This window comes from Alexandromys fortis, unplaced genomic scaffold (genome assembly GCF_014885135.2).
Source record: "Alexandromys fortis isolate MF-2015 unplaced genomic scaffold, M_Fortis_MF-2015_v1.1 scaffold_108, whole genome shotgun sequence".
NCBI lineage: Eukaryota > Metazoa > Chordata > Mammalia > Rodentia > Cricetidae > Alexandromys > Alexandromys fortis.
In genome coordinates this window covers 549,649-567,792 of record NW_026067994.1, presented here as the reverse complement: position 1 = coordinate 567,792, position 18,144 = coordinate 549,649, and the positions used below count along the sequence as shown (strand labels likewise).

Here is an 18,144-nt window from a genome sequence, read left to right as displayed (position 1 = left end):
CTTTCTTTCTTTCTTTCTTTCTTTCTTTCTTTCTTTCTTTCTTCTCGTGCTATAGGTTGAACCAAAGGCCTTATACAGGCTAAACAAGGGTTCTTCCCCTGAGCTGTATTTCCCAACCTAAAATATTAGTATTTTCAACCATCTTCATCTCTGTCTAATCGTAACTCTCAAGGAAATTATGGGTAACTAGATGTAGTTATTTGTGGTTTCTGAGGGAGACCAGCAAGTATCAGGTTCAGGGCACACACCAGGCACAGCTTAAAACAGAGCAGCACGTCTGGGAGCTGGTCAGTGCGTCAGCTGTGAGGCCTGTGTCTCGTCTTTAGACTGTGCTGCAGAGGTCCATTGCCTTCCATTTCTGACCTGCTTTATTATTACTATTATTTTGTGGGTTGCATTTGAGCCTGAGTTAGGAACCGCAGTGGGTGTGTATAGGAAGCAGTATGGTTTGGTGTGATATCTATGTCGACAACAAACAATGATATAACTGTGTTTGTGGCAGCTAGTGTGTAAAAAGATTTGTAGATGCTTGTCTTGTACATAAAAGAGACATGTAAAACTTTAGATTTTCTAGATGGATGATGACTAGCTTCGGTTTGTTCTGGTCTTTTCTTCTTTTCTTTCTAACGATGATTAGTCAAGGCATTGAAGGTGTGCCTCGGAGACAGGGATAGCAACTCCTGGCTGCAGTCTTGCTGTGAACGAGAGAGACTGGATCTGTTCCCTCTTTTGGTCTGCTTCTTTCCTGTAGGCTAGAAGGGACCCTGGAAGTGCGTTTCATTTAATAGTATATTTACACATTCATAGTCACATGATAGCCTCAAAGGGCTCTGAAAACTGTTTAAATTTCCTTTATGAGGGTCCTAGCATTGAAATATATACAATTCTCAGCTCATTCTGTATAACTTCAAGAATTTCATAAAGAAAGAAAAATCGTGTGAACGAATGGTAATTGAAATACATCTAACTTTTGTCTCTCTATATATAATTTCAAACATTCATAAATATAGGCCTTGAAGAGAAATTGTGTGACCAAAGACAGAAATTGTGTCTTCTTATTCATCACTATACGTTACTTCCCAGTTTGCACTAGTCCTCTTGCCCAGCTACCGTCACTTGTCCTGTGGTAATTCTGATGCCTTACCAAGCTGAGGGAAAATGCTTGCTCCATTTAATTGTTTTGAAGGGAAAAAGAAGAAAAGCTTCCACAGTAGTCAAGCTGGGGATGTATAAGCATAGAAAAGCTGTTTGGTTCTCAAGAGACGGGGTACTGGTTCCAGCACAAGTTTCTTTACATCAAAGCAAAAGCCACATGTGTGAAGCCTTTGGAGGTTAATATTAGTTGATCTGTCTTGATTTTTCCCCTCATACATTCTAAAAAGTAGGGCTGTATATTTTTCCATCTTTTTACCCAGATTGGTAATGACCAACTGAAGGGAAGTCTTCCAATCCAATTGGTAATGTAACTATTTTTCTCTCCTCTAATGCTGCCTGCTCAGTTGGAGCTGCAGGTAGGTTTGTTTCCTGTGTTTCACATAACAGAATGTTATTTAAGTGTTTGTTGACCTGCTGTTCTTTGCATCCTGTACTTACTAAATCCAGATGGAAAACAATTTGGATGCCTCTCTAAATGCAAATTAATGAATAATGAGAATTTATTTGCAAATAGACGAATGAGTAAATTGTGGGCTGCAGAGTCTTCCTGTGCAAATGAAGACTAGGACTAAGTGGTCTCCATGGCCCCTTCCAGCTGTGAAACAATTTCAGTGATCTTTGTCGTGGTGCTGGACTCGGGCTGCATATTCAGCAGTATCTGGGCAACCAACATAGCGTGGGCCTCTAGGGGCTTGTAGGCTAACAAGGAGCCAGCGTTCACAGAGGGCTCTTCGCATTTCTGTGTCAAATATACAAGTGCAGTCCATGACTGCACTGGGAAATGAGAAGAATAAAGGGCCAAATATGGGGAAGTCAGGAAAGAATTTGTAGATAGGAGGAGACAGGCCCTTGGAAAACTTCCTATGGAAGGTAGATAACTCCATAGGAAATCAACCAAGGATCAGAGGCCCAGGCACAAGATGTGCTCGGTGCCCTTATGGGACAAGTGCAAGCAGTATCTCGACTCTGGTGTGGGTGTCAGGTGAAGGAGAGGAGAGTGGGGTGTTGGGCAGGGTTAGTCCACCAAAGGTTTTGAAAGCTGGTTGCATGATAAACTGAAGAATTATTTGTTCTTTTTGCTTTTTTTTTCCCACATAATCAAAACCCAACAAACAAGCTGATTCATTGTCTTTAGTCTCAGGATCAAAATAATATAAAAATGAATCAATAGTGTGACTTCCCTCAGCTATTCATTTCACACATTAGAACCATTGTACAAATGAAGAATCTTCTCTCAGAATTCACTGTCACGTAGCCGAGCTAGAAGGAAGATACTGTTTTAACATTATTTGAGCAGCTAATGTACTGTAAAGTATGGTGACACTGACTAACAGAGCTCAGGGATTAGAAGATTCATAGTACATCTATGTGCAGCCTCCCTGTTTGAGATGGTTTCTTCCAGAAGTGGCCCAGGTGTGGCTATGCACAAAAGAGCTACCTTAGAGCAGAATCAGCCTGCAAGTAGGTCAAGGGTGGGGGTAGCCCGTTGTGTACCAGGGAAACTACCATAGAGCAGCGCCAGCCTGTAAGTGGGTCAAAAGTGGGGGTAGCCCAGCACTTTCACTGCCCTGTAACAGGAGTGCCATTAGCTCTTCTAGAAGCAGGCCAGATCTCAAGCACTCAGACAGTGTGCAGGGCTCCGTGGAAGCTACCAGATGATAAGGGTTGCGATGGAACCAAGGAAGGAGAGCCAGGTGGCTGCTCCATTCAGATCAGATGCCTGTAGGCTTTCATGCTAATCAGAAGTGACAGGAGACTGGGGAGCATAACGGAGCAAAGTGAAGCTGAACTCTGGATTTGGCACCAGGAAAAATGGAGTCCCCTGCGGGAACACCCACTATTGTGCAGCAGGTCTGTCTTTGGTAACCTGACCGCAGCCTGATCAAGGAAGAGATTTTCATATGGTAGAATGGTAGACCTGCTCCAGATCCTGCATCTTCAGCCAGCTTGAGAAGAGCATCTGTTTACCTGGCGTCTCGCCATAGCATTCTGAGAGTAGAGGAAAACAGGAAGAACCTTGCCAAGAGTGTGTCGGGATAAAGTGAAAAGATTAGATTGCTGCCAAGCAGCTTAAGGAAATGAAAGCAACTGTGGCTGATTCATGAAAGATCTGTTCTTCAGGATCTTCGTGGATGCCGTAGGAAAGGACCTAGGAATAACTCTAGAGCTTTATCTGAAGTATATTGTATTAATTTTCAAGCCAATATGTGAGACTTCCTGTGACTAAGTAGTTTATAAAGGTATATAAACACAAAAAAGGATAAAATGTGGGGCTCTACTCCCATGCTTCAAGCAACCTCCGTCAATTTAGGCAGACAACAGAATTGTCATTCACCTCGCAAGTGACTAGATGCACCTTAAAATGCCTCTCCTACCTTGTTAGTGAAGCCTGGAGAGACAGTTTCCTGTTATGCGAACTGCACCATGCTCAGAAATTTCCGTGAATCAAAAATAAACATTTTGCTTCCCCCATTAATCTTTCAGTGACTCTTCCTTAAAGCTGCCCAGGAGCACCCGTTATAGGTGTGATCTGAAGGCTCCCCACCGTAAAGCCATCTAGACCGCTGCCTCCTAGCTCTGAGGAACATAGGAATGAATCTTCCTTGTGGCACAAATAAATATTGATTCTGTATTCTCTGTGTGAAAGTTTTTCTGTAGGGATTTGCTCTCAGTGGAGTGCCAGCTATTAGTCTAGCAGCTGTGACAGATTCCAGGGAGCATCTATCTTTTCTGGCCACGAGTCCCTCTGACAGTTGCCTGGATTCGCAAGACAGCTAACCAGCCCTAGAAGGGCAATTTGTTCTGAAAAGGAAAACCTAGATTGACCTGTTTAGACTGGAAGCACAGCAGGGAGCATAGCTTTGGTAGGCGGCACTCTAGCTAGAACTGCCCAACTACCATGGGAACTAGTCCTCTACACTCTGTAAGATCTGAAATATATATATAAACATATATAAATATATATATATTCCATTTATGGTATGTTTATGTCATGCCCCACAAACAAATGCATTCACATAAATCTTCATTTTCCTTTCAGCTTATTTTCTTACATTGATATTAGTAATTCATGTTGCATAAAATCCACTGATTTAATTTCTTATGCTCAAAGAAACCCCTTATCTATGTCTTTCTCTGCCTCCCCCCACAACCCTCCGGAAGGTCTAAGTGCCCTTCAGTTCCTGTTATTTTATTGTGAAATGTTTCAGATTCCTTCATCAAGGACTTTTAACTGACATATTCTAGTCTCATTCACACATGTATGATTTACCCAAGTTTTTTCTTTCAAATCTCCAATTTTTGTTTGTGCTGTTCTATGTTTGTTTTCTTTAGTTTTCCATTGAAAACAGGTTTTGAGCAGGGTGTAGTGGCACACGCCTTTAATCCTAGCACTTGGGATGATGCAGAGGCCTGGGATCTTTGTGAGTTCCAGGACAGCCAGAACTATATAGTGAGACCCTGTCTTAAAAAAAGAAAGCTTTGAAATGTACTTATATCACATATAGATATAAAGTGAAACCCCAAACGGTGTCTTTTCTTTGGGGTAGCTTCAGCCTGAAGGGCTCTCAGCAGTCAGTCTCTAGGAAGTCTGATTGCGGCTGTCACTCTTGGGCCTCACCACACGGTCCTGTTTGTGTCTTTCAGAATGCAGCTCTTCAGCATCTGTTTATCCGGAAGTCCTTCCGGCCTTTTAAATGTCTGCAGTGTGGGAAAGCCTTCCGGGAAAAGGACAAACTGGACCAACACTTGCGCTTCCATGGGCGGGAGGGGAACTGCCCGTTGACCTGTGATCTCTGTAACAAGGGCTTCATCAGCAGCGCCTCCTTGGAGAGCCACATGAAGCTCCATTCTGACCAGAAGACTTACTCTTGCATTTTTTGCCCAGAATCCTTTGACCGCCTTGATTTGTTGAAAGATCATGTGGCCATTCATATCAATGATGGCTACTTCACCTGCCCAACCTGTAAGAAACGGTTCCCAGATTTTATCCAGGTGAGTGTGTGCGCCTGAGATTCCTGTCTGCTTCCAATTTTTTGTAAAAGAAACTTCAATTTTTTGGAAAACCGAGACCATTCAGCACCTATATTTTCATCTTTTTTTTTTTTTAATTTGTGAAGTATCTCTGCAATAGTTTTCAAACTGCTTTTCACATACAGAGTATTTTTTTTCCTTGGCTCTCAGGAACAGTGTTGTTTAAATTCTTAAGTTATGTTTATAGTAATAAACATGAGCTCTGGGCTGGCAAGGGGGTAAAGCTGCTTACATATCAAGCCCAACGATCCGAGTTCAATCCCTGGAGCCCACATGAGAACCTGAAATTACTTGGCGTGAGTGAGAAGGAAACATAGAACATGCAGCAAACTTGCTTAGGAGTTTATTAGGGGGGCGTATACAGATCTAGTGAGGTGGGTCGCTATGCAGAGAGAGAGCTGAAGATGGCTCGTCCAACTTTTAAAGGCATGCGCAGAGGGACATGCGTACATATGCAGATGACGGAGCTCACAGACGTGCACAAGGGCTCACACAGCTGCGTCATATGTAGATGTTGCAACCAAGATGCACATGTGGGATCCTTTAAGATCCCCGGGGCCATTAGGCACTTCTGCCTGAGTTTTTGTCCGCACATGCGTGGCCCTAGAACCTGGAAGTGTCAGCCATGCTGTGGCCGAATCCTAACAGAACTTCCCCTGCAAATTGTCCTCTGATATCCAGATGTTCATCGTAGTGCACATGCACTAAAGATAAATGTAAGAAAAAAATCTTGGAAACACCAAATCTGGTTATTATTTTTAAAAAGTCTTAAGAATCTTTGTCAAATATCCATTACTCATTAAACAACATAGAATCTTTAGAACCTATTTCTTTATATCTGGATGGGAAGCATCTCTCTACCATTCTGGTTTTCTGTTTTACTTTACTAAGGTTATATATCTTGAAAAGAAACAAAGAGAGTTGGCATATAAGATGCTGTCATGTCAAGCACTATCTTTTCTGTAGTACTGGGGCAAAATTTAATTTTGAGTAAAAATATTTTTATATTCAGTAAATAATTAAATCATAATATCTCATAAAATATTCTTTAGAAATTACAAAAGCAAAAGAACTGTGATTTAATCATAGATCTTTGTTGTTGTTGTTTTTTGTTTGTTTGTTTGTTTGTTTGTTTTTTCAAGACAAGGTTTCTCTGTAGCTTCGGTGGTGCCTGTCCTTGCCTGTCCTGGAACTAGCTCTGAAGACTGGGCTGGCCTTGAACTCAGAGAGACCCACCTGCCTCTGCCTCCCAAGTGCTGGGATTAAAGGCCTGCGCCACCAACCAACCACCTGGCTTAATAGTGTTTCCTCTAACAATGAGAGGCTTGAGAAGATTTTCTCCACACAGTTAGAAAGTTGTTGAGGCATAATGCAATGGATAACTCTGATGTTGGGGAAGCCAAGTGCTTTAAAAAAACAGTTCAGTAGATTTTCTACTAAACTGTCTATAGCTTACTTACCGTCACCCCCACCCCCACCCACACAGTGCTGGCTCTTGGATTCAAAGCATCCTCCATGTTAAGCACACATTACACTATTGAACCGTATCCCTTCCCAAAGCCTTTTCATGCATTATTTATAGCTGAGAGAGTTCAGAACCTGAGTTCTTCTCTACCCTCCACCCCAACTGAAGTCCTGGAGTTGAATCCAGGGTAAAACTGTCCGATTAGCTGAAAGCGAAGTGTCTATGGCCCAGCCGAGGAGGAAGGAAATCAGTCCATTTAATGAACAAGTAGTATTGCCAATGTATCTGATCCCTGTCTTTCATTCTTTAGAACCTCACTCGTTTCTTCAGTGCTGAGACCAAACCTAGGGCCTCGAGGCTGCAGGCAACTGTGTTATACAGAGCTGTATCCCAGACCTGATTTTATAGGAAGACATGAAAGGGTCAGCTCTTAATGATGCAGAATTACTTCTACATATGTAGAAACAAAAATGAGGACAAATGGCTTTCATTTTCTTTTAGGTAATATTTAGCAAGATTCATTAAAATCCAAAGCAACCTTACATTTTAGCCTTCTTAAAAAGGAAAGAAAATTGTACAAGAGATTGAGGCGGTGCTCTTTCTCCCTATGAGTTACCTGGAGGTTCAGATTTCTAGGACTCTGGCCTGTGCTGTTTCTTTGTGACAAGCACAGCCAGTGTTACTGAATGCAGTCATCCCTTGATGATAACCAGGCTCCTCAAAGTCCTCAGTGGTGTGTTGGTGCCCTCTAGCGTCATAGCCACCTCTGGTTCTTTCTTTTGGCCTGAGCGTCCCCCGGTCTTTACTGCCAGGTGAAAAAGCACGTGCGCAGCTTCCACTCTGAAAAGATCTACCAGTGTACCGAGTGTGACAAGGCCTTCTGTCGCCCTGATAAGCTGAGACTGCACATGCTCCGGCATTCCGACCGCAAGGACTTCCTGTGTTCCACCTGTGGGAAGCAATTTAAGGTAGGATGCCAACCTGTAGCCAGAGGAAACTGTCCAGCCTAGGATTAAGTCAGGCTAAGGACAGACACCTGCTTGTTTCATGGCTTTGTGCACATGCTCTAAGTAATGGATAGAAGAACTAGATTGTTATTGACGGAGGCCTAAGAGACCAGTTTATTTATATACTAATTAAATCAAGAGGTTGCTGTTGTTGTTGTTGTTGACTGTTTATCAGATGAGAACCTGCAGGTAAGTCACCTAAGCAAGATCTTCTTCGGCAGAGATGGGAAACATAAAGATGTCTGAGGGGACGGAGCAGAGGGATTAGACTGCTCTGGAGAATGCAGTGATTTCAAGGACTCAATAAGACGTAAGTAGTTTGGCATGGAATCGCAGACTTGAGGAGGCAGAGGCAAAAAGAGCTTGAATTTTTGGCTAGCCTAAGCTATATAGTAAATGGCAAACCAGTTTGTGCTACATAGTGAACACAAAAGAAAACAAAATGAAACCCAAACCAGTAATCTGCCTAGAATTAAGAAGAAACGAAGGGGAAGTCTGCAGGAAACTTGGAGGTATTTGTTGTTGGGAGGCATTGCTAAACATGGCTAGGCTAACTTGTTATAGCTGCTGGGAAGAGGGCCAGTTAGATTGTTCAGTGGGTAAAGGTACTTGCCACACGAACCTGAGAATCTGAGTTCCGTATTTGAATCCCACAGTAGAAGGGAGAACCTACCCCTAAAAGTTGTCCTTTGCCCTTCAAGTGTGCTTGTGGTACTTGAATGTCCTTGCCACACTAATGATCAATAAAATTAATTAAGTTGAAAGAAACTGGAGATTATTGGGAGGGGAAAAGTAAGAGGTATGTTCATATGGAATGTGAACATTGAAGAGAAAAAGCTTAAGCTTTGTGGTACATTCTTTATAGATCAATTATGGAATTTATTTTGATGGCTTACAGTATATCATCATGTTTGAAATGGCTGAAGAATTCCACTATGAGCTATGTATGGAGGCATCTACCTGAAATCTCAGTACTTGGGAGGCTGATACAGGGGAATTGCCATGAGGTTGAGGTCAGCTTAGACTATGTAGCAAATTAAGGACCAGCCTGGGTATACAGTAGGAGACCCTGTCTCAAAAAGCTCCTGGGCATGCAGCCTACCTTTAAGATGGTTTGTTTATCTGGCAGGGGAGATACCATGATCACGAAGATGGCTTTCCCAGGGCGAAGCTTATCCATTGCACTGCAGATGAGCTGACCCCTGTGATTTCCCCAAATGCAGCAAACTTGACTGCAGAATTTGTAGTAATGGGGGATTGTGTTCATGCTCTCCCATTGAGTAAAGTAAAAAATAAATAAATAAATAAATAGATAGATAAATAAAAAAGAATAGTTTACTTACCCAGTGAGACTCCCTCGAAGAAAGTGTAATTTTTTATTTGCAAGTGGTTATCAATTGAAGTTAGCTTCTAGCTTAGGGATGGGGCATGTGTCCACTTCTTTTTTCAGCTCTAGGACCCCATCTGATGCAGACCCATGCAAGCCCTGTATGTGCTGCCTCAGTCTCTGTGAGTTCAAATGTGCATCAATCCTGTTGACTTAGAGGGCATCATTTCCTATGCCTTTAGTGCCTCCTCTTCTGCACACAAGGTTTCTTGAGCCCTAAGAGGAGGGATTTGATGGAGACACCCTGTTTAGGCCTGAGTGTTCCAAGGCCTCTTATTCTCTGTATAATGTCTGACTATGGGTCTCTATGCTTGTTCCCATCTTCTGCAGGAGGCAGCTTCTCTGATGATGTCAGCCATCATCTTCATGGTACTCATCTATGAGGATAGCAGAATATCATTTATTGCTTTTTTTTTTGAACAGTAGTATTTGGTTTTACCCTAGGTCCCTGGACTATCTAGTGTCAAGTTCTTGGTCACTCAAGTAGTATCAAGTATGGGCTCGATCTCATTTGGAGTGGGCCTTAAGTCAAATCAGATATTGTTTGATTACTCACACAAATATTGTGCTACCATTACACAAGCACATTTTTCAGGCAGGACATCATTGTAGACAAAGGGTTTGTGACTGGGTTGGTGTTTATATTTTCTTTTGATAGTGTGCAGAGAACCTTCCTGTACCAAAGGCACATAGGCATGTAGGGGTGAAGGCTCTTTATAGGCACCAGCTCGGCTTCACTGTGTTTGAGGAGTTGTATAGGTGTTGTCTTCAGCAATGGGGCCTTGTCAGTTTGTAGAGAGCAACCTATAGTCTTAGCAACAGCCTGGGTTGTTGGAGATTCTCATGGGACCCCTTTGGCCAACAAGTCAATTAGATGTAACCTAATTCTGATACTGGAAACTTTATTTGATAACAAAATGTCTAGTTGGGGCTCTGTTTCCCTTGTTATTTGGCGATTTCATTTAGATCTTCATATATATACATATGTATATATATGTGTGTATGTATGTAAGCGGAGACTACTCTTTCATTTCCCAGTTGCCCTGACCCAAATAATTACACAGAAACTATATCATTAACACTCTTTGGCCAATACTTAGGCATATTTTTAGCTAACTCTTTTTTTTTGTTTGTTTTTCGAGACAGGGTTTCTCTGTAGCTTTGGAGCTGGTCCTGGAACTAGCTCACGTAGACCAGGCTGGTCTCGAACTCACAGAGATCTGCCTGCCTCTGTATCCTGAGTGCTGGGATTAAAGGCATGCGCCACCACCCGGCTTTTAGCTAATTCTTATATTTTAAATTAACCAATTTCTATTAATCTATTGCCATGAGGGTGTGGCTTACCGGTAAAGGTTCTGGCTGGCAGCTGCATGGCATCTTGCTGACTCCACCTACTTTCTCTCTATATCTCTGTTCAGATTTCCCACCTGGCTTTACTCTACTAAGCTATTGGCCAAACAGCTTCTTTAATAACCAATGGTAATAAGACATATTCATAGCATACAGAGGGGAATTCCACATCATATGTATATATTTTACAAAGCTTCTACTATATTAGGTTTTCATGCTATACCACTAATGACCCTTAATTTTATGTCTCTCCACATATTCCCTCCCCTAACCCTCTCTCCCCTCCCCTCTCACTTGATCTTCTCATTCCAGTCCCCCTTCTATCCATAACTATCTATTAGTTTTATTTATCTTAGCCATTCTGATGGATATAAGATGAAATCTCAAAGTAGTTTTGATTTGTATATCCCTGACAACTAAGGATGTTGAATATTTCTTTAAGTGTTTCTCAGCTAGTTCCTCTTTTGAGAATTTTCTGTTTGAATTTGTACCCCATTTTTAAATTGGGTTGTTTTCTTGATATCTAGCTTTTTGAGTTCTTTATATATTTTGGATATTAGCCTTTTTTCAGAAGTAGAGTTGGTAAAATCTTTTCCTACTGTGTAGGCTGCCCCTTTGTCCAGATGATGGTGTCCATTGCCATACAGAAGCTTTTCAGATCCACGAGGTTCTATTTTCAGTTATTGTTCTTAGTGCCTATGCTATTGGTGTTCTGTTCAGAAAGTCTTTTCCTGTGTCAATGAGTTCAAGGCTATTCCCCACTTCCTCTTCTGTCAGGTTCAGTGTATCTGATTTTATGTCAAAGTCTTTGATCCATTTGGAGTTGAGTTTCATGCAGGGTATAAGTATGGATCTATTTGAATTTTTCTTTATGCATCCTGTCCGGAACCTTGAGTACCAACCCCTCAGGGCTCAGAATAGGATGTCTAGGGCAAGTGAAGATCTGAAGGTAAAAAAAAATAACTCAGTACTTTATGGCTACATATTCTTTATTCCTTTGCACAAAGAAGCATCAAGAAGAAGAAAGAAGGAGAAGGGGTGATGTCCACGAGGTTTCTAATTTTTGCAGACATAGTTGAAAATTCCATAGGTAAAGACTATAATAGTGTGTATATCAAAATCATAAGAGAGCAGGTAGAACTTGACAAAGCAGTATTCTGGAACAGGTGACACTACCCAGGAAAGAGCCAGTGTCCAAGGGGGAAACACCTGACATTCCAAACCATTAGATAAAGTTACTAAATGTTTCTGAATCCTGGACTCACCTATTCTCCTCACCAATCTCTTTTGTGATGTCCATCTTTGGGGACATCCAAATTTGTTTGTTATCAATGGTGTCTTCTTTAGAAAATTCTATGTGGTCTGTTAGCAGGTAATTTTGTGGAACTGACTCTATGTAAATCTGACTGTTAGAACAAAGAGTGAGTGTTATTGCTCTTGGTGTGGAGGAATGGAAAGGTCATTCCATTGCCTGTGCGGAAATTACATTGCTGAGATGTTTTGGATTCTCACTTTGATGAAAATGATTTTTAGTTGTAGAAGCTTCCCAGTAGGATTTTTAGTGTCATTTATGCATTCTATCATATCATCTGTAAATAAAGATACTTTGACTTCTTCTTTTCCAATTTGTATCCCCTTGATCTCTCCCCTTCAGTTGCATCTGGGTTCAGGAAGATTGTTGGTGGAGGCTGTTTGTTTGTTTCCTGACTGCCCAGACCCAAAATAATAACACTGAAAGTATATTAATTACAATACTGCTTGGCCAATGACTCTAGCCAGCTCTTATATCTTAAATTAACTCATTTTTATCCATCTGTGTATCGCCACGTGGTTGTGGCCTACTGGTAAGATTCTGTCCTGCATCTGGCGTCTGGCTCCTGTGGCAGCTACATGGCTTCTGTTTGACTCCACCCACTCTGTCCTCCTCTATCTGCTTGGAATTTCTTCCTTGCCCTATTCTGTGCTTGAGTAGGCCCAAAGTAGCTTTTTTATTAACCAATGGCATTCACAGCATACAGAGGAGAACTGCCATACATTTTGCAGGACACAGAAGAAAGTAACTGATGAACTTTGCCTGTACAAGGTATAAGAGATCTTCAAATTTCCTGCTTCATGGAACGGTCTGTCAGAATCTATGGGCCTGTTGGCCGAAGATGAATGCCCCAACATTACAGAAGAACTTTGGGTAGCTGTTCAGGCAGCAAGCTGTCTGTGCCAATTTTAGAGTTTTGGAAGTTGCTTATAATGCACTTCCTGTTTACTTAGGTAATATTAAATCCTTCTGAAGTCTTTGATGGAGTTGAATAATAGATAGTTACAGTTATAGTTTTCCTTAGTTATGATAAAAGATAAAGTAGATATAAATATTGTAACTATAATTCTTGCTTGGTAACTGGTTTGTTGTATGTAATCTTGTTATATTAAAGTTAAAACCTTTTTATTTTGACAGAAAGGGGGGGGTGATGTGGGATTCCCCTCAGTATGCTGTGAAAGCCATTGGTTAATAAAGAAGCTGCTTTGGGCCTACTGTAGCACAGAATAGAGCAAGGCAGGAATTCCAAGCAGCCAGAGGAGGAGAGAGTAGGTAGAAGCAGGGAGAAGTCATGTAGCCTCCACAGGAGACAGACACCAGATGCCAGACAGAACCTTACTGGTAGGCTACAACCACGTGGTGATACACAGATTAATAGAAATGAGTTAATTTAAGATATAAGAGCTAACTAGCAATATGCTTTGAGTCATTGATCAAGCAGTGTTGCAATTAATATAGTTTCAGTGTGACTATTTTGGGTCTGGGCGACCGGGAAACAAACGAGCAGCCTCTGATTACAGAAGATTGTAATTCTAAGTGCTGGTATCTGCTCTTGCCTTTGTTGGGAGGGTGTTTCTAGATATTGGGGACTGACATTTAGGAATAAGATGGGCAAGAAGTTGGAGCTGAGGGGGCCACAGGTGGGAGGAAAGCAGGGTGTTCTACCAGGATCTGCTTAGTTCCCTGGGAATGAGGGCAGAGAATGTGGAGGGTACAGCAGGTGGTCTGCTACAGATCTGAGGCTGAGACTGGGGAATTGGTGTGGAAAAGACAGGGAGAGTGAAGATATGAAGCTCGCCCACCTGCTTTGCTGGTCTGCTCTGGCAGGCTTAGTTGGTGGTTTCCTGGAGAATTCCTGCTGGAATTAGGGGCTGGGATAATGGCATAAGTCTGGGTGAGGGGAGGGAACTTTGCAGGGGAAGATATGTGTGATTCACTGGAGATGGGGACAGAGAGGAAGAGGATGTTGAAGTAGGTGGCCTGCTACAGAGCTGAGGATAAGATTGGGGATTGGATTTCAGGTTATCTGCAGTTAGCCTACCTACTTTCCTGACTGGTGTGGCTGATGGGTTTCCCAGGAATCAGTGTTGATTTTTTTTTAATTACCCTTCAATTAAAATTTTTCTATCCTTGCTCCTACACTGTTTTAACAAAATTTCTCCAAATAGCGAAAAGACAAACTCCGGGAGCACATGCAAAGGATGCATAACCCTGAAAGGGAGGCCAAGAAAGCTGACCGCATCAGCCGCTCCAAGACCTTCAAACCACGCATCACGTCCACGGACTACGACAGCTTCACGTTCAAGTGCCGTTTGTGCATGATGGGCTTCCGGAGGCGAGGCATGCTGGTCAGTGCTGGATGAGCAAATTCCTGCCTCCAGATCCACCCTTCCTGTCAGTGGCAATGAACCTTAACAAAGTAGATTTGTGGGTGTATCAGTTAGTGGCCAGGGGAGACGAAAAGCAGTCCCTCCAAATTGAGCTTCTTTCCTTTCTGTGACAGACACCCTTTTCCCTTTTGAACCACTTTTTGGATGATTTGGAAGTTTCCATGCCCTTCCTTTTCCCCCTTTTGATGCTAGGAACCCGGGGGCCTTGCACCTACTTAGCATGTGCTTTGCCGCTGAACTATATCCCTAGACCTCTACCCCTTTTCGTTATTAGTCTGGTTTTCTTTACCTTGATTTCCTGGTCTTGTCTTATTTTATTTCCCTTCTCTTATTAGTTGAATATTCTTTCTGGTAGGGTCTTTATCTCCTTCCCACTGTTCACTATCAGTGCCTTCTGTTTTCAGGAAACAATCGTAAGGAAACTTCCCTTCACTGCAGGGAGTGTGGTCCTAGATTAGGGGAAACATCAGGATATTTCATTGCTTTCAGCTGTACCAGTGCAGTTGCAGAGGCTGGAGAGAGGGCTCAGAGGTTAAGAGCACTGCCTGCTCTTCCAAAGGTCCTGAGTTCAATTCCCAGCAACCACATGGTGGCTCATAGCCATCTGTAATGAGATCTGGTGCCCTCTTGAGGAAGAGACCTGGTCAGTTGTCCCCATCAACTTAGACCATGAAACTCAATGTGAACAAGTTCAACAGAACCTCTATATACGGGCTGCCCATGCCTACTTCAGCATTGCCAGGGCATAGATTTCATTCAGAATATCGAGGTGGTTAGAGGGTCACAGTAGTTAAAATATAGAACCTTACTTTGTATCCATTCAGCAGTCTCAGTAAGATAATTGAATAATGAAAGCCAGATTTACATCAGATTAATTCTTCAGGAAATTCATGTAAGATCTATTTATTATGTATACAGTGTTCTGTCTGCATATATTCCTGCATGCCAGAAGAGGGCATCAGATCTCATTACAGATGGTTGTGAGCCACCATGTGGTTGCTGGGAATTGAACTCAGGACCTTTGGAAATGCTGCCAGTGCTCTTAACCTATCTCTACAGCCCTTGCTTCAGATTTTTAACTTTTGGCACTCATTACCAAAGGCTTTTGTTTAATTTCTGATTGTAATGGTACTCTCTGTGTGTGCCTTTTTCTCTCTTTTCCAGGTGAATCACTTATCAAAGAGGCATCCAGACATGAAGATAGAAGAGGTGCCCGAGTTAACCCTCCCCATCATAAAACCCAATCGCGATTACTTCTGTCAGTATTGTGATAAGGTAAAAGTTTATAATACTCTCCTGGTTGGGCTGCCATAGTGGAAGCTTACCTCATGGAGGAATGCCTATGGGGTTTTTCATTTAGACAGGAAAGGCTGAAAGATAGCCTCATTGTAAGCCAAGGGCTGTAGAGATGGCTCCATGGTTAAGAGGAAGCACTTACTACTATTGCCAAGGATTCTGTTTCCATCATCTATGTTGGGTAGCTCAGTCTTTTGCAACTCCAAGGAATCTGATGCCCTCTCCTTTCTTCCATGTGTACTGTACAAATATGAAGCAATTATAGACAGGAAGATACACACACACACACAATATTTTAGGGACTAGAGAGATGGTTAAGTGATTGAGAACATTTGCTGTTCTCTCATTCCAGAGGACCGGAGTTTAATTCCCAGTATCCACATCAGGTGGTTCACAACTGCCTGTAACTCCAGCTCCAGAGGACCTGATACCCTCTTTTGGACTCTGCAGATACCTGCAATTATAGATGCACATACACAGATATACATGTGTACACATAATTAAACACCAAAGCTATACAGAGAAACACTGTCTTGAAACCCCCCCCCCAAATAATTAAAATGATGAAATGTAAGCTGTTTTTTTTCCCCTGAGATATTTACTGACTTTGTTTTCTTATTATCACTTCTGTCTGTGAAGTTTACAATAGAGAACAGTTAACCAAGAGCCTAGAATATGAACTCATTTGAAATTTCCAAGCTGTTAAACAGTCTGTCAGCTTATAAGACAGGTGATAGACTGGGCTTCCTAGGAGGTTGAGTGGGGCGTGAAAAGGTTTGTGGTGGAATTCTCTGTTTGTACTGTTGCAGCCACACAGAAAGACAAAGGCTGCTGGGTGTGCTTTTTATCTGTTAAACTTTTGATAAAGGGTATTTTTATAGTTATTATTTTAGATTTATATAGGAAATTCAAGGAAATTGCCTATCATATCCATATCAGATTCACTTTATTCTAAAATATAATACCCACATCCATAACTCTGGGTCTTTTTAGGACAGGGTCTGGCTGTATAGCTCAGGCTGGCCCTTGCCTCTTGAGAGTTGGGATTATAGGTGTGGTCCATCATACCTAGCAGCCTTTCTTATCCTAAGACAGGATTCACTCTACTTCATACTGGCCTTAGACTCATGGAATAGTTAGTACAAAATGGCAGTCAGCCAGAAGTCTCCTGTTGCAGTCTCTCAGGAGCTGAGATTACAGGCATGTCCTGTCATACACCGTAGCTTCTTGATTGTTTTATTTGGGGCTATACCAATACATTTTCCTCCTTTCCTTAGAGTGATTGTTTTTTTTAAATTTTACTTTAAGCAAGAAAGTGGACTCATACCTTGCTTTCATGGTCAACTATTTACACTGTAGGTTTATAAGAGTGCCAGCAAACGCAAAGCCCATATTCTGAAGAACCACCCAGGAGCTGAACTCCCACCAAGCATTCGGAAACTTCGTCCTGCTGGCCCTGGAGAGCCCGACCCTATGCTGAGCACCCACACCCAGCTGACTGGCACCATTGCCACCCCTCCTGTCTGCTGCCCACACTGTTCCAAGCAGTATAGCAGCAAGGTATGGTGCAGGCTCTGACCCAGGATGACTTAGAACTTTACACCAGTAGTGTTCTAATATACTTCTCATCCAGGTGTCTTGTGTGACTGCTGCTGAATTGGTGGGCTTTAGGAGACCTATAAAGGCAGGGACCACAGCAAAACAAAAAGGGGGGGGGTAGGAATGTTGTGGGCTCCTCCACATTACGGCTGTTTACTAGTCTGAGCACTCAGTTGCTTTCCTTTACCTTGGCCTGCTCAGGGCCTTATATTTGAGTGTTCACAGTTTACAGACTCAGCCTGTGTAGTCACTATTCAGGACCTGAGATGGTTCTTGAAAGGGGGTCATTTCGACCAAGAGTGACTGATTGCTTCAGCCATTCATGGGGCCTGGGAAAAAGTGTGATGTTTTTGGATCCTTCTTGATGGTATAGAATCATGTTAGTTTTTATTTTTCCTCTTTTTCTTCTCCTCTTCTCCCCATCCTATACCCTTGTATTGCTTTTGACAGTGTGGTTGCTTCTCAAGTGTTGTTCATGCTGCTTTGATTTTTTTTATTGAATTTAGGAGATAGGATCTTTCTGTATTTCCCAGGTTGGCCTCAAACTCCTGGGCTCAACTGATCTTTTCTGCTACAACTTCCCAAGGAGATGAACCTTATGTGCAGAAGCCATTGTGTCTGGCGAAACAAACAGACAACATTTTTTTTTTTTTTTTTTGGTTTTTCAAGACAGGGTTTCTCTGTGGCTTTGGAGCCTGTCCTGGAACTAGCTCTTGTAGACCAGGCTGGTCTCGAACTCACAGAGATCCACCTGCCTCTGCCTCCTGAGTGCTGGGATTAAAGGCGTGCGCCACCACCGCCCAGCCAGACAACATTTTATAGGCAACCAATAAATGCTTTAAGAACCTTTGGAGGATTTGCATATGGGAAAGTGGCTAATTCTGATCATTGTCCTTTTCGCTTTGTTTTGAGACAAGTTCTTGCTGTTTAGCCCAGGCTGGCCTTAAGCTTATTCTTTTCCTGCTTTAGCTGCAGTAATTGTTTATTTTTCCTTCATTTTCCAGACCAAGATGGTCCAACACATTCGAAAGAAACATCCAGAGTATGCCCAAGTCCCCAACACCATCCACACACCGCTGACGACAGCTGTGATCAGCGCCACCCCAGCTGTCTTAACCACAGATAGTGCCACTGGAGAGACTGTGGTGGTA

The 18,144-nt window shown here is 42.4% G+C and overlaps 1 protein-coding gene and 1 non-coding gene across 6 annotated transcripts in view; both read left to right on the top strand.

Moving 5' to 3' along the window:
* Prdm10 (PR/SET domain 10) overlaps positions 1-18,144 on the top strand; it is a 99,254-nt gene that overhangs the window by 63,319 nt on the left and 17,791 nt on the right. For all 5 annotated transcript variants that reach the window (XR_007595016.1, XM_050160068.1, XM_050160066.1 and 2 more), the window contains 6 exons: positions 4,801-5,148; positions 7,465-7,620; positions 13,877-14,056; positions 15,263-15,373; positions 16,754-16,954; positions 17,998-18,141. Coding sequence is in view for 4 of the 5 variants with exons in the window: in XM_050160068.1 (XP_050016025.1) it covers positions 4,801-5,148; positions 7,465-7,620; positions 13,877-14,056; positions 15,263-15,373; positions 16,754-16,954; positions 17,998-18,141 (1,140 nt within the window). In the remaining variant the exon portion in view is untranslated. The remainder of the gene's footprint in view (positions 1-4,800; positions 5,149-7,464; positions 7,621-13,876; positions 14,057-15,262; positions 15,374-16,753; positions 16,955-17,997; positions 18,142-18,144) is intronic.
* LOC126512367 (U1 spliceosomal RNA) lies at positions 8,774-8,937 on the top strand. Its single transcript, XR_007595022.1, has one exon. It is a non-coding gene; the product is annotated as a U1 spliceosomal RNA (small nuclear RNA).